General features: G+C 38.1%; 2 protein-coding genes, 1 long non-coding RNA gene and 1 pseudogene across 4 annotated transcripts; 1 reads left to right on the forward strand and 3 right to left on the reverse strand.

The window, feature by feature from the left end:
• Positions 1 to 764: 764 nt before the first annotated feature.
• Positions 765 to 9,881, reverse strand: LOC111486995. Its single transcript, XR_002718965.1, has 2 exons — positions 9,762 to 9,881; positions 765 to 798 (listed from the first exon to the last, which is right to left on the reverse strand). It is a non-coding gene; the product is annotated as an uncharacterized LOC111486995 (long non-coding RNA).
• Positions 2,268 to 6,395, forward strand: LOC111486991 (protein NSP-INTERACTING KINASE 2-like). The gene is made up of 11 exons (XM_023134194.1): positions 2,268 to 2,625; positions 2,706 to 2,835; positions 2,923 to 2,994; positions 3,088 to 3,231; positions 3,318 to 3,389; positions 3,581 to 3,640; positions 3,734 to 3,831; positions 4,525 to 4,674; positions 4,758 to 5,099; positions 5,209 to 5,588; positions 5,672 to 6,395. Exons 1-11 carry the CDS (start codon positions 2,523 to 2,525, stop codon positions 5,990 to 5,992), a joined length of 1,872 nt encoding a protein of 623 aa, XP_022989962.1. The 5' UTR covers positions 2,268 to 2,522; the 3' UTR covers positions 5,993 to 6,395.
• LOC111486993 lies at positions 7,989 to 9,064 on the reverse strand (annotated as a pseudogene).
• A 616-nt stretch (positions 9,882 to 10,497) lies between the features above and the next one.
• LOC111486996 (LAG1 longevity assurance homolog 3-like) lies at positions 10,498 to 14,247 on the reverse strand. 2 transcript variants are annotated; one of them, XR_002718966.1, is made up of 7 exons: positions 13,958 to 14,247; positions 12,990 to 13,219; positions 12,595 to 12,750; positions 12,191 to 12,376; positions 11,920 to 12,104; positions 11,632 to 11,714; positions 10,498 to 10,854 (listed from the first exon to the last, which is right to left on the reverse strand). XR_002718966.1 is itself a non-coding variant. In XM_023134197.1 (7 exons), exons 1-6 carry the CDS (start codon positions 14,093 to 14,095, stop codon positions 11,683 to 11,685), a joined length of 927 nt encoding a protein of 308 aa, XP_022989965.1. In that variant the 5' UTR covers positions 14,096 to 14,247; the 3' UTR covers positions 10,498 to 10,854; positions 11,637 to 11,682. The 2 variants fall into 2 exon arrangements, 1 of the variants encoding a protein (XP_022989965.1); XM_023134197.1 differs by having other exon boundaries at positions 11,637 to 11,714.
• Positions 14,248 to 14,418: the final 171 nt, after the last annotated feature.

A 14,418-nucleotide genomic window follows, 5' to 3' on the forward strand; every position in this document is an offset into this window, starting at 1 on the left:
AATTTCGGGTTTGTTGAGTTGGTGACCTGAATAATGAAGATGTTAATAATTAAAATCTCATAAAATTCAAATATCGAACATTTACAAGAACTCTTTTCATTTAGATTAAAACTGGTATAATAAAAAGGGATTATTTTGTACTTTGTGGAAAGAGATGCTTTGACTTTGAGAGAATCTTACCCACTTAAATCAAAGTGAAATTCTACACTAACTTATTATTTTTGCTTTAGGTATATAGGAAAGGAGAATAAAGCCATATTCAAATACATTTGATTTTGAAAATTTGCAATATTTGAGTTCTTCAAAACTCGAACTTAAATAAGTAAAAAGTAGATAACAAAATAAAAAAAATCAAAACAAGTCAAAATTTGGTTTAATTTTAGCTCATAAAAGTTTAGAATAGAAAGATCATATATATATATATAAAAGAATATGCATGTTTATTAAAACTCATTAACGTTGATTTTAGTTAATAAGGTCAACTATGTCACTTGCTCAAAGAGACATTTTATTAAAATTCACAAAGTATATGAATTGAGAAGAATCAAATAAAGAATTTAAAACGATACTAATCCAAACTGAAAAATTAAAACAAAATCTACCAGGTTGAATGGTCTGTGTTATTCGAAAAGAATACACAAAGTTCCTACTCCCAAACTTGTTATCTTTCTAAAGTCTCTACACCGTTGTACAGAAAATTTCAAACTGGACAGGCAATTTCTTAGCAAAGACATACCAGTGTTCTTAATTAGCTCGTCTTTTTTCTTCTCCCACAATGCATTTTGAAGCATCTCCCACCTTAAAAAAACCAAACAAAAAACATGGAATAGAATAATGAGAAGACCAGAAAGCAATCCCACTCATCTCAACACGTTTTGGATCAAGTGCCTATAATCAATCCACAGCCCCAATGAACATGAATGAGTACCACCTGATCAAGTTCAATACAAAAAGTGATGATAATCACGCTTTAAAAGTTAAGAAGAGGCACTAAAGGCCAAAATTCAGATGGGTTTAGAACATCAAGTCAACCCCCTAATGGAACCAAAGTTGCACGTGTGAATTAGTAACACTGTACACTGCACATACAAACGTGTCAAAAGAAGAGATTTTAGAGAGCTTTTGACAAAGTGTCTTGTAGGAGAGAGAGAGAGAGAGAGAGAGAGAGAGAGGATTCTGCTTTCATTATTTCACTATAAAACATTAAAACTAAAGTTCAAAAGATGTCTTTTGAGGGTGGAAATTTCAACGCCCAGGCGGCGAGAGAGATGAGCTGAGAAATGATTTCGTTACAAAGATATCATGAGGAGCCCTTCTCTCGAGATTCCAACCTTTCATGATTGATGGGGTGAAAGCAAAAGATAAAAAGAAAGGAAATTTCCAAAGGCAAGGCATGTTAGATTCAAAGAACTCACCGTTATCTGTACAGTACATGGTCTACCCCTTCTAAACTATGTCCACTATTGTCAAATCCCATAGTGTTCGGAGAGTGAAACGAAACATTCCTTATAAAAGTATGGAAAGTTCTTCCTAACCAATGCGTTTTAAAACGTTGAGGGGAAGCCCAGAAGGGAAAGCCCAAAGATGACAAGATTTGCTAGCGGTGGGCTTGGACTGTTACAAATGGTATCAGAGCCAGACACCGGGCGGTGTGCCAGCAAGGACGCTAGCCCCCAAGGGGGTGGATTGTGAGATCTCACGTCAATTGGAGAAGGGAACAAAGCATTCCTTATAAGGGTGTGGAAACCTCTCTCCAACAGACACGTTTTAAAACTTTGAGGGAAAGCCCAAAGATGACAATATCTGCTAGTGAAGGGCTCATGCGGTTACAAATGGTATCAGAGACCAAGCGGTGTGCTAGCGAGGACGTTGGGCCTCTAAGGGGGTGGATTGTGAGATCCCACATCAATTGGAGAGGGAAACGAAACATTCCTTATAAGAGTGTGAAAACTTCTCCCTAGCAGACGCGCTTTAAAATTTTGAGGAGAAGCTCAAAGAGGATAATATCGGCTAACGGTGGGCTTGGGCTTGAGCTTGAGCTTGAGCTTGAGCTTGAGCTTGAGCGGTCACACTATTCTTTTGATAGCTTTATATTTTGTATCGTGGGTATAGAATCGATAATTCTGTTTTCCATCATAATACTAATACAAAACAATCCATCTGTTTTCAACCATGTTAAATAATAGAGTATCTGAGTTTTGGTCATTGTGGGTTCTCTCTTTTATATATTCCCTTTCCCCTCTTGCCTTTTTTGTAAAGGAGTGGCAGACAGATTGATTCTTTTGTGTCTTTTAAGAGCCATTCTTTTAGAAATTGGGGCCTCAAGGAATGTTGAGTTCAGCAAGCAGCTCAGCAATGTAAATATATCTAACAAGTTCAAACCAAAACTGACCAATTCAGGTCAAGTTGGTCTTGTCCAATCTTTTAGCTAACTTTATTTCCATCACCTCATCTTTATCTTCATCAGAAAAGCTGCTCCTTTTTTCTTCTTGTCATTTGATGAACCTACAGCAGCAAGTTTAATGGAAATTAGGAGAAAAAGTGGGTTACTGTCTTTCTTGGCTTTGGTTTGGTTATGGGCTTCTGCAACTGCAACTTCAACGGGCATTCGTTTAAACGTTGAAGGTAGATGTGTTCTTCAGTTTCAAATTTTGGTCAAGTCTAAGGAGTAGAATTTGATGTATTTTGAGTTTTTTTTTTTTCAGTTCAAGCTTTGATGGGAATCAAAGCTGGTTTGAAGGATCCTCATTCTGTTCTAGCTTGGGATGAAAATGCTGTGGATCCATGCACTTGGAATTTAATCACTTGCTCTCCTGATAAACTTGTGATTGGCATGTAAGTTTAATTCCAAAAACAACTTGAATAAAAAGCTCCAAGCTGCTGCATCGTATAATGCTTTGTTCTTATGTTGTTTCATTTCAGAGGAGCTCCAAGCCAAAACTTTTCTGGGACACTCTCACCAAGTATTGGAAATTTGACAAACCTTCAATTTTTGTAAGTCTCTCCACCAGAACCAGAAAACCTAAAGTTTCTCTTTGTATTCGTTCACGAATCGATTTCTTTCTTTCTTTCTTTTTTTTCTGGTAGGCTTCTTCAGAATAACTATATATCAGGAAAAGTTCCTAACGAGATTAGCAAGATACCGAAACTTCACACACTTGATCTTTCAAACAACTTGTTTTCTGGCGAAGTTCCTAGCTCTTTCTCCAATTTGAAGAGCCTCCAATACCTGTAAGTAGGATGTATTTTATACGACTGTATCCGCTTTGTTCCCATATGATAGCAATTCTAACCAAGAGGTATGGGGTTGGTATCAGGAGACTCAACAATAACACCTTCTCTGGGACAATCCCATCATCACTGGCTAACATGAACCAGCTTGCCTTGCTGTAAGAGAATTCTTCCACAAACTCTCTCTCCCTTCTTTATGACAAATATTTAAGGGCTGCTTGGAGTTTGAGTTTAATATTCTTCATACAAAAAGTCATATAGAACAAGCTCCCGAACAGCCAAGTAATCTTTCGCTTATTGATATTTTAGTTGTGCTTAGAAGTGAATGTTTTTTGTTCCATTGTTTTAGGGATCTGTCCTATAATAATTTGAGCGGTCCTCTGCCCAGATTGTTGGCTAAGACATATAAGTGAGTTACAGACAGGATTTCAACTTTTGCTATTCTCCTTTTCTCAATTAGTTTTGGTTGATCTTTACTCTTGACTGTTTCATTTGTGTACAGCTTTACTGGAAATTCTTTGATTTGTGCGCCTGGCTCTAAGGAAGTATGCTACGGAACAACTCCATTGCCACTTTCTTTCGCTGTCGCTAATTCCACATGTAATTCTCTTTTCCAGCCTGCGTTCCTCCAAATTGTTGACTGATTGAGATTTTCTGTTTATTTTAATTTTTTTTTTTATCAACGTAAAGATCATCTGTAAGATCCTACATTGGTTGGGGAGGAGAACGAAACATTTTTTTATAAGGGTGTGGAAAACTCAGCCCGAAAGGGAAAGCCCAAAGAGGACAATATCTGCTGACGGTGGGATTGGATTGTTACAAATGGTATCAAAGCCAGACATCAGGTGATGTGCCAGCAAGGAGGTTGAACCCAGAAGGGGGTGGACACTAGGCGGTGTGCCAGCAAGGACGCTGTGCACCAAAGGGGGTGGATTGGGGGTCCCACATTGATTGGAGAAGGGAACGAGTGCCAGCGAGGACGCTGGGCCCCAAATGGGAGTGGATTGTGAGATCCCACATCGGTTGGGGAGGAGAACAAAACATTCTTTATGAAGTTGTGGAAACCTCTCCCTAACAGATGCGTTTTAAAAACCTTGAGGGGAAGTCCGAGAGGGAAAGCCCAAAAATGACAATATCTACTAGCGGTGGGCTTCCATCGTTACATTAACAATCCTCCAGTTTTTGTTTAATCCCTCAACTAGTTCATCTCTACACTTGTTCACATTTTTAGAGATTGAGCCCCATATTTCTTCCAAAGAGAGTAACTGAATTTCTATTTTTGACTACTTCCAGACTCCCAACCTCCTAGGAGACATAAAGGCCAGAGAATTGCTCTAGTCATTGGCCTCAGCTTGGCCTGCATCTGTCTGTTAACTCTTACATATGGTTTCTTTATCTGGCGGAAGCATAAGCACAACCAGCAAATATTCTTTGAAACTAATGGTAACTACAAAATATCACTGCATGATCATTAGACAAAAGTAGTCTTCCATCATAGTTAACAAAACTGCTTAGCGTTTTTTTAGATCGGCATCATGAAGAACTTAGCCTTGGAAACATAAAGAGGTTTCAGTTCAGAGAACTTCGGAATGCCACTCACAATTTCAGCAGTAAAAACTTGATTGGAAAAGGTGGGTTTGGAAATGTTTACAGAGGATATCTACAAGATGGCACCATTATAGCTGTCAAGAGACTCAAAGATGGGAATGCTATGAGAGGAGAGACCCAATTTCAGACTGAAGTGGAGATGATAAGCTTGGCAGTGCATAGGAACCTCCTCAAGCTGTATGGTTTCTGTATGACAGAAACTGAGAGACTTTTGGTCTATCCATATATGTCTAATGGCAGTGTTGCTACCCGTCTTAAAGGTAATCAAGCCTCGACATACTGAATGAATGAGTACACTGTTGGATTTCTACTTCTACATATTTTATCTCAATTACGTACTTGTTCAAACTATTCTTTTGAAATGGACAGCGAAACCAGCTCTGGATTGGGGTACAAGGAAGAGAATTGCCTTGGGAGCTGCAAGGGGCTTGTTATACTTACATGAGCAGTGTGATCCAAAAATAATTCACAGAGATGTGAAAGCTGCAAATATACTGCTTGATGATTTCTGCGAGGCAGTAGTCGGTGATTTTGGGCTCGCAAAGCTACTAGATCACAGTGATTCACATGTCACTACTGCTGTGAGAGGAACTGTTGGGCACATTGCACCAGAGTATCTGTCAACCGGCCAATCCTCAGAGAAAACTGATGTTTTCGGGTTTGGAATTCTATTACTTGAGCTTGTATCAGGTCAAAGAGCTCTTGAATTTGGAAAAGCAGCAAACCAAAAGGGTGCAATACTAGACTGGGTAAGCTTAAAGACTTGTCATATGTAAAAGTTACCTAAATTTAAGACCGGCAGGCTCAGCTTAACAAATTACTATACTTGCAGATAAAGAAGCTACACCAAGAAAAGAAGTTAGAAATGCTTGTTGACAAAGACTTGAGAAGCAATTATGACCCAATTGAAATTGAAGAAATTGTTCGAGTAGCTCTCTTGTGCATCCAATATCTTCCAAGCAACAGGCCAAAGATGTCTGAAGTGGTCAGGATGCTTGAAGGAGATGGGCTTGCAGAGAAATGGGAAGCTTCCCGACGAGCAGAAGCAAGCAGGGTGAGAGCCAATGAGTTCTCCTCTTCAGAACGTTACTCTGATCTTACTGACGACGCTTCATTGTTTGCTCAAGCAATAGAGCTCTCAGGACCAAGATAAGAATTAAGATCGAACCGGCCAATGTCCCAAAAATGGGATATTCATCAGCCAAACATACTTCATGCAAAGAGCAGTATGCTGGTGAACATTCTCAAAATAAGATAACTCTGAATAGCATGATGATGGAGTTTTAAAGATAACGGCTAACCTTGTAACCAATGATCATTTCTTGAAGAACGTTTCCTTGTGCTATTGAAGAATGATCTTCTAGGGATTTTTCCATTTTTGGCAGTATTTTAAGTCTTAAGCTTGTAAATGTAATTTATATGGGTCTTTCTCTTAGCTATGGTTTTCTGTAGTTTTCAATTAAGATGGTCAGTTGACCCCTTGCACGATATGTAAAATAACAATGGTCTATATAGCTTTGTATTATTGTACTTGCAAATTTCCGTACATTTGTGAATTTTTTTTTTTTTCTGTATTTTTTTTTTTTTTTTTTTTTTTTTTTTTTTTTTTTTTTTTTTTTTTTTTTTTTTTTTTTTTTTTTTTTTTTTTTTTTTTTTTTTTAATAAGGGACAATTTCATTCCGGAGTGAAATTTACAAAAGGGATGTATAATCCATGATGTTTACACAAGACCTTCCCAATTTGCAATGAGGGAGGTATAACTATAGGAAGTAAAAATATTAGACAGTTTACACCAAGATATAGCTTGGTAAACAACATTGTCAAAAAGTTTTGTGTAGGTCTGTGTCGTTTCTGCAAATATTCTCTGATTTCTTTCTTTACACAAATTCCAAAAGAAAGCCATGATGAGGTTTTTCCATAATAGGGCTTTTGCATTCTTGAAAGGGTGGTACGTTAAGGCCATATCCAAAAAATCCTTTACCTCTCTAGAAAATGTGAGATGTCATCCGAATATATTAAGAATTGTTGTCCAGAAATTTTGAGTGTATGTGCATTGCATAAACAAGTGACTTTGTGATTCGTTTGCTTTCTTGCATAGTGGACACCAATTTAGAGAGAGAGTGATGTAAGACATTCTTTTTTGAAGATTTTCACTTGTGCCGATGGCATTATGCGCTATTTCCCAAAGGAAGAACTTCACCTTTTTAAGTTGATGTCCTTTCCATATTGCCTTTGCAAGCGGGGGATTTATTGCTTCTACTTTTTCCCCATATCTATCCTCAAGGATTTTGTAGAAAAAAGCTGTCAGCACTGGGCCAGTGCTAAGTAAGTGAGTGACCTAATTGAAAAAAGATGGTATCTGGTAAATGATTGGTTCAACTATGAATCACCAAAAATGGGAATTGTAATCAATCCACTTATCTGAGTTGCATTCACTTTCTACTAACGTGATGCATTCATATATAAATGTTTTCCAGTTTCAACAAGTCTTGGCAAAAGCAGAAAATATCCAAACAAGACAGGGATTTACAAAAAGACAGGAACTTATAGATGATTAAGTCTGACACTGTTACTTAGTATAAAATCCAGGTACTGATTAAATTACTACATGTAAAGCCCAAGCCCACTACTAACCTATATTGTCTTCTTTGGATTTTTTTGGGCTTCCTCTCAAAGTTTTTAAAACGCGTCTGCTAGAGAGAGGTTTCCACACCCTTATAAAGAATGTTTCGTACTCCATCCTCTTTGGGCTTTCCCTTTTGAGCTTCCCCTCAAGGATTTTAAAACACGTCTACTAGGGAGAGGTTTTCACGCCCTTATAAAGAATATTCCATTCCCCTCTTCAACCGATGTGAGATCTCACAATCCACTCCCTTTGGGACCCAGCATCCTCACTCGCATTCGTTCCTCTCTCCAATCAATGTGAGATCTCACAATCCACCCCGCTTCAAGGCCTAAAGAAACGCACTTTAAAAACCTTGGGAGGAAGCCCGAAAGGGAAAGCCCAAAAAGGACAATATCTACTAGCGGTGAGCTTGGGTCGTTACATTAACCCTAACCAGGTTCGAGCTGTAGGTTTAAAATAGCAAACGGAGAACTTCTAGCACAAGTGTATGGTATTAGCAGAATGATTATCATCTCAAGCATGATAAAGAGCTGAATATACCATTGGTATTAGCTAAGCTAACAGCCTAACACTAAAACAATTACATAAACACCGTCCATAGCCCATAACAATCAGCATATACAGTAGGAAATAGCTTATAAGAAGCAATTATCGAATTTCATCCTCCTCAATAATGATGACCTTGTGAGTTTCTATCTATTTCAACAGTATCTGGGGCACAGAAAAAAAAAGAAAGAAAGAAAAAGCGCACCATACAATAGACATAACTAGTAATCTCACAACCCAACTCTTATAGGTGTATAATTCCAGGTCCTTAATCCGGTTCAGTTACCCATCCCCATTATTACTTTCAGTACAGAATTCTAATGTAGGTCCCAAGAGTACATTTTGGTGAAGTAAGGATCTAAGCAGAGATATCACCTCACTTCCATATTCAGGCCATGAAACACAGAGGGCTCCCTTGATATTCTTCATCTGACAACGTCCAAGCAAAGCAGCAGCCAAGCCATCTACAACACTACCAGATGGATAGTAATCAAGGCCCTTTAACAATGGTGAACCACCATAACCCTCATCTCGACTCTTTCTTTCAGAAGACGTCTCCAGCTTGAAAGCAAGAGTCTCATCAGTTAAGAGCCTGCCCCGAAAATTTTGGCTCTGAAGACTATCCAAGATCAGAACCCTCTCAGGAACAATTTTATCACCAAGCAGTAGTTTTGCAACAAGAAGGGATCTCTCTGCAGGAACAGAACACTGAACGGAAACAAGGATAACTTGTTCATTATCTTGATCAATGGAGTAAATGTTACAAGATTTGTCATAAACCGAGGGTTGGATATGGTTCCCAGAGAAAGGAATTTCAGGTAAGATGAGACTTCCAATAAGGGTTTTATCAGATAAATGATGGAAAAGATGTAGAGAAGGGGAAGAAATGGCAACGACAAGTAAAGATGGGCAGAGAGGTTTAGTAGGTTTAGGATTGGATAACAATAGAAATGGGGAAGGAAGAGGTGGAATGGAGGAGCGAAATTGTTAATATCATCTTGGAAAAACCTTGAAGGAGGAGGAGCCTCCGTTAGGATATCTTCCATTTTGTTCCTGTAAAAAAAATGTCATAGGAGTGCTTAATCCAGGCAGGGATCTCCAACAAAAATACCATCCTTCAACGCCTTATCAGTTCACAATAATCAGAATCACAACCTTCTTCAGAAAAATTAAGATAGAAAACAACCAGCAACAAACATCAAGCCAACTAAACCAAAATTCACGACATAATAACTCTTCAAAATGAACAGATTTCAAAGCTTAAACTGGGGAAGCCTCCTACATCAAATCTAAGCTCCTACCTAGATTCAGAATCAGGTTACTCCACATAACTTTTTCAACAAGTCCTCAGATAAGGCTTCTCCTTCTGATCTTTTTTGTGCCTAATCAAGAAATTCTTTACATAAATTTTTCTGTATCACTCAGCCCTCGCTCATCAGTTTAGGTTTAGAGACCCCTCATTCCTAAGGCCTTTCTGTTTTGATTAATATATTAATTCCTCTGCTACCCATCATTAAAACAAAATAACTTATTCGACAAGAAATCAAACTCGATCGCAAATTTCCAAGAGCAAAAAGGCGTAGATCATTATATATGTTTTTTGCCAGAGTTGCTTCGTTTTCTATGAAAAAAGGCAGGACCTCGGCTTAGTCCCACAAATTAACGAAATGCGTATGGAAAATTAAAGATCTAAATTGAACTAAAAGAACATATAAAGGGGGAGCAGCGGGGAGAAGGCGGAGATACCAACCGGAAGAGAGGCCGTCGTCAGGGAAATTTAGTTCGGCAACTGGAAACTAGGATGCTTGGAGCTCTTCCTTATGAACGTGAAGGGAACTGGCTTTCGGTTTCTTTTTACAGACGTGAAGATGAAAAAGGTTTAGTGTTCTCCTTTAATATTTTTAATCAAATATATAGTTGAATATAATTTTTTTTTTCACCAAATATATAGTTTACTCATTTAATAAGCTAAGTGTAAAAGTGAAGCAAAACGTGGGTAGAGGGCCACAATCATTACTTATAAAGGTACAAAGCATAAGTAATAATGAGCCAAAATAAATAATATGGGCTGATAGTGAACTTGAACTGTTACAGCTATTAACATAGTCAAGCACCGAACGAAGTTCTAGTGAGGACATTGAGCCGACGATACGTAATGGGCCAAAACAGACAATGTATATATGTTAGTGTTAGTGTTAGGGAGGACGTTGAGCCTTCAAAGGGGTAGATTAAGAAATTTTACATCGATTAGAGAGAGAAACCACTACATAACAAATGTATTTGATAATGACATTATGTAACGAGTTAAAGCGGATAATATCTATTAGGGTTGCAATAGAAGTAAGCTTTATTATTAAAATCAGAAACCATGTTGAAAATAGTTCTCAAACAAGCCATTGATTACAATTACTGTTCAACAGAGAAAAACACAGCAGAATCTTGGGGATCTGGCAAGCTTCTTCTTAAACACAGCAGTGAGCAGAGGATGACGGTTCATCTTTCAAGTCAATGAAATCATTTATTGGTATAATTTTACATAAACAGAGAGAAATGAAGATTCAGTAGTTAATGAGAAAGAATAAATAATGAAGTCAAGGGTGAAATTCTGAGTTCAAGCTTAATATACCTCTGCAAAACAATCAAAAGCAAAACAGGCCGAAACCTTCAAATCAAGATTTAAATTCCTTCAACTGCCAACCCTTCTCCATCTTGCATCCTTCACTTACCCCGACCGAATGTATTGATGAAATGATACACGGTTCGTTCATCCAACTAGACGACGCCACGACTGACTTATATCCAGTTTGGCAAGAACCACATTGTATGACTAATCTCTATCTCATCTGCCCACAAAACAACGTGGAAACTCACTAGCAGTCCAAGTAATGAGATAAACAAATTTAAGTATAAAAGTCCAGTATTGTCACCCTTAAAATCCACAAAAAGGTTGGAAAAAGTTGATAAGAAATATAATTATTTCACAAATAATCTCACATTAGTTGGGAGGAGAACAAAACATTCTTTACAAGGGTGTGGAAAAACTCTCCCTAACAGATGCGTTTTAAAAACCTTGAGGGGAGACCCGAAAAAAAAAAAAACTCAAAAAGGACAATATCTGCTAGTGGTAGGCTTGGGCAGTGGACAAATGGTATTGGAACCAGACATCGGGCGATGTGTGAGTGAGGAGGCTAAGCCCAGAAGGGGGTAGATACGAGGCGGTATGCTAGTAAGGATGCTGGGCTCCGAAGGGGGGTGGATTGGGGGGTCTCACATCGATGGGAGAAGGGAACGAAGGCCAGCAAGGACGCTGAGCCCCTAATGGGGTGGATTGTGAGATCCCACATCAGTTGGGGAGGAGAACGAAACATTCTTTATAAGGGTGTGGAAACCTCTCCCTAGCAGATGCGTTTTAAAAACCTTAGGGGGAAGCCCGAAAGGGAAAGCCCAAAGAAGACAATATCTGCTAGCGGTGGACTTAGGTGGTTACTTCTAAAAAGGGGTGAAGTTTTAAGACTATATGTAAGTGTCAAAAGCTTAAATGCAGAATGATAATCATGTGCAGCAGCAAATGCAAGTTTCTGTTTCTTGTAAGACCATCCAAATGGTTTAAGCATTCATACCAGACCTTTCATGTATACAACAGTAGTATTTTCTGCATTGATTGTTCCTTGTCAATCTTCATGATCTTCTTCACCCTCAGAATCTGCAAAGTCAAACGAATTGTGAGAGAGCCGAAACAAAAACTCTAAAAATATTTTTCAATATCGAGAACAAAATAAGCCAACGAGGGTCGCCACAAAACTTTTCTCTATCCCATAAACGTTTCATTAACCTCGACCTCGACCTCGACCATATACATAAAAATGAAGTAAAAACCGAACGTCATTTACACGGGTGGATATAATCACCTGAACGAACATCTTCACTAATCTGTCCTCTAGCTTCGATTTGTTTAACCAGCATTCGATAAATGAGCACCCACCAATATATGTGAAGAACTAAAAGGCAAAATAGAAGAGTATTGAACACATAATAGTAGATTGGTCCATCAACTGGATGTTTGTTCTTGTCCAATACAAGGAGAACTTCATAACTGAAATAAAATGGGGAGAAGAATTAGGCAACAATATATGAGTTCATTGGACATCATGTAACTTATCCCTCTCAAAAGTTACAAACCTTGTGCTCCAAAGGATCCAAAATGGATAGTAGATGAGACGTAACAATAACCAAGACACAACAAAAAGTACAAACGCAATGCTAGCCAACGTCTCGGCGCCTCCGTATTTGGACATCTTTCCTATCTCAAGGAAAACATCATTTGCATCATGAAGAGCAAGCACCACAGAACCGACACGAGCAAATCTACAAGAACAATATAACATGTTGGTCTCTCCATAAATTGGACTAATGTTCTGCTAAGTACCATTTAACAGTATTTACACAGCATGATCAGTTTTCAGTGCAATATGTAAATGAACACAAAAGACAGGTTAAGCCCAACACATTTCATTCTTTTAGTAAGTGGTATCATCCAATCAAAACACTTCAAAGCTTTAAAGAAAGAAAACAGTAGGACGTACCGAAAGATGTAGGAAAGTACGATGAGAATGAGCGTTGCTACATGGTGGCTCATGGACACCCCGAAGTCCGAACGTCTTGTTTCCCAAAAAATCAAAGCAAATATGGAGTACGTATAAAATCCAGCCGCATACATATATAATCCCTTCAATTTCAACCTGAAACATATAAGATAATAATCGATGAAATCTTGTAACACTTGGCCTCTTGATCAAAGAGACAAGTTTTATGTTAGTTGAGCTATATTCACGTTGATTAACACTTCAAATAATTTAGTTTTCGTATTTTTATAAACAATGATAGAATCATGAATCTGCTCATAATTATAATCGTGTAAGAGTGAACTTCATGACAACACTGAACCATCACAAATAACAGATTAGTCTAAGACTCTTACTTAGCACTTTGGTCAGGCCAGACCTGATCTCCTGGTCCTACCCAAAAATGTTTCGTGCTAGTAAACCAAGGCTCGTCATACGTAACGGATAGAGCCAACAGCTCTGCAGAAACAAAGTAAACACATTTCCAGGCTGACTCCTTAAATTTCCTTATCTTCTTCTGTTTCTCATCCGTATTCGCATCCTTCAGCGGATATCCCTTGCCAAAGATCAATCTTCTTCCCACTTTCTGTAAGATGAATTCATACCATGGCAGGTTAAGAACTAGAGCACAAACATAATTTTAGTAGAAAGGGAAGGATTCCAACAAGAAAGATGTATTTTCATGATCATTCTTGTATCATGTTCATAAAAAGATTAATTAGAATCTTTATTTAAGCATTAGATTCATTGATACATGGGTTAGATAATCAAGAAACTGCTCAAAATTCCACAATCAGGCACCTGAAAAATTCATGTATATGTAATTACATTATAGTTTAAATGGAATATAAAATGTATCCAATGTGCTTGAAGTTCCAGAAAGTTCATCATGTCGAGCTTGTGAACTTCATAATACAGAGTACCCTACAACACAATGAGTATCCATCGCCTAAAAGCACAAGCGCATGATCAAACAAGAAGGTATCTAGTTTGGATAACATAAACAACAAAAAATTTCCTATTTTGGACCATCCTCAACACAATGAGTATCTAAATTAAAACTTGAGTAGTGAATGAATGAGCGATTGAACCAGAGCTCCATTCCAAATACTCAACGCAGATTAAAGCCAAATCGTCATTATGCAAAAACAGATGGCAATAAAAGAAACATAATCATTCAATGAACAATCAATACATAACCCGGTCAACGGTCAATTGAATCTCAATTCAATCAACGAAATCAGCAAATCCAATGATTAAACAAAATCACTGCAATGATTGAAAGTTACGAAAGTTGAAAACGGAAGAGAAGTGAATAGAATACCTCAAAGAGAAGCCTGTCGAGGAAAAATCGAACAGTGGGAAAGAGGAGCGCAAAAAGGGGAAGAAAAGTGAAATCCTCATAAGAAGGGAAAGATTCATGCTCCCAATCGATTGACCTGAAAGAATCAATGAAACCCATCTGGGATTTTGGGGTTTTTGATCGAGTGAAGAAGGAAGAAGACGATGAACGGATCGAAAAAATCAACGGAATGAATCCTCTCCCTGTTCTCTCTCTCTCTCTCTCCCTCTCTCTGGGAATTGTTTTCCTCTCACGGAGTGGTGTTTTGTGTGGGTTGGCAGCGACTTTCACTCGGCCAAGTGGTACGAAATTTGTGGGCCGCGCGGGTCAATGTTCGTGTTGGACAAACTTCCCTTTTTCAATTTTCATTGAATGCAAGCTTTCCCAAGCTGACCATTCCCCTCTTTACAATTATTAACCTTATTTTACACCATGTAGTCAGA

Source organism: Cucurbita maxima, unplaced genomic scaffold (genome assembly GCF_002738345.1).
Source record: "Cucurbita maxima cultivar Rimu unplaced genomic scaffold, Cmax_1.0 Cma_Scf00012, whole genome shotgun sequence".
Lineage (NCBI taxonomy): Eukaryota > Viridiplantae > Streptophyta > Magnoliopsida > Cucurbitales > Cucurbitaceae > Cucurbita > Cucurbita maxima.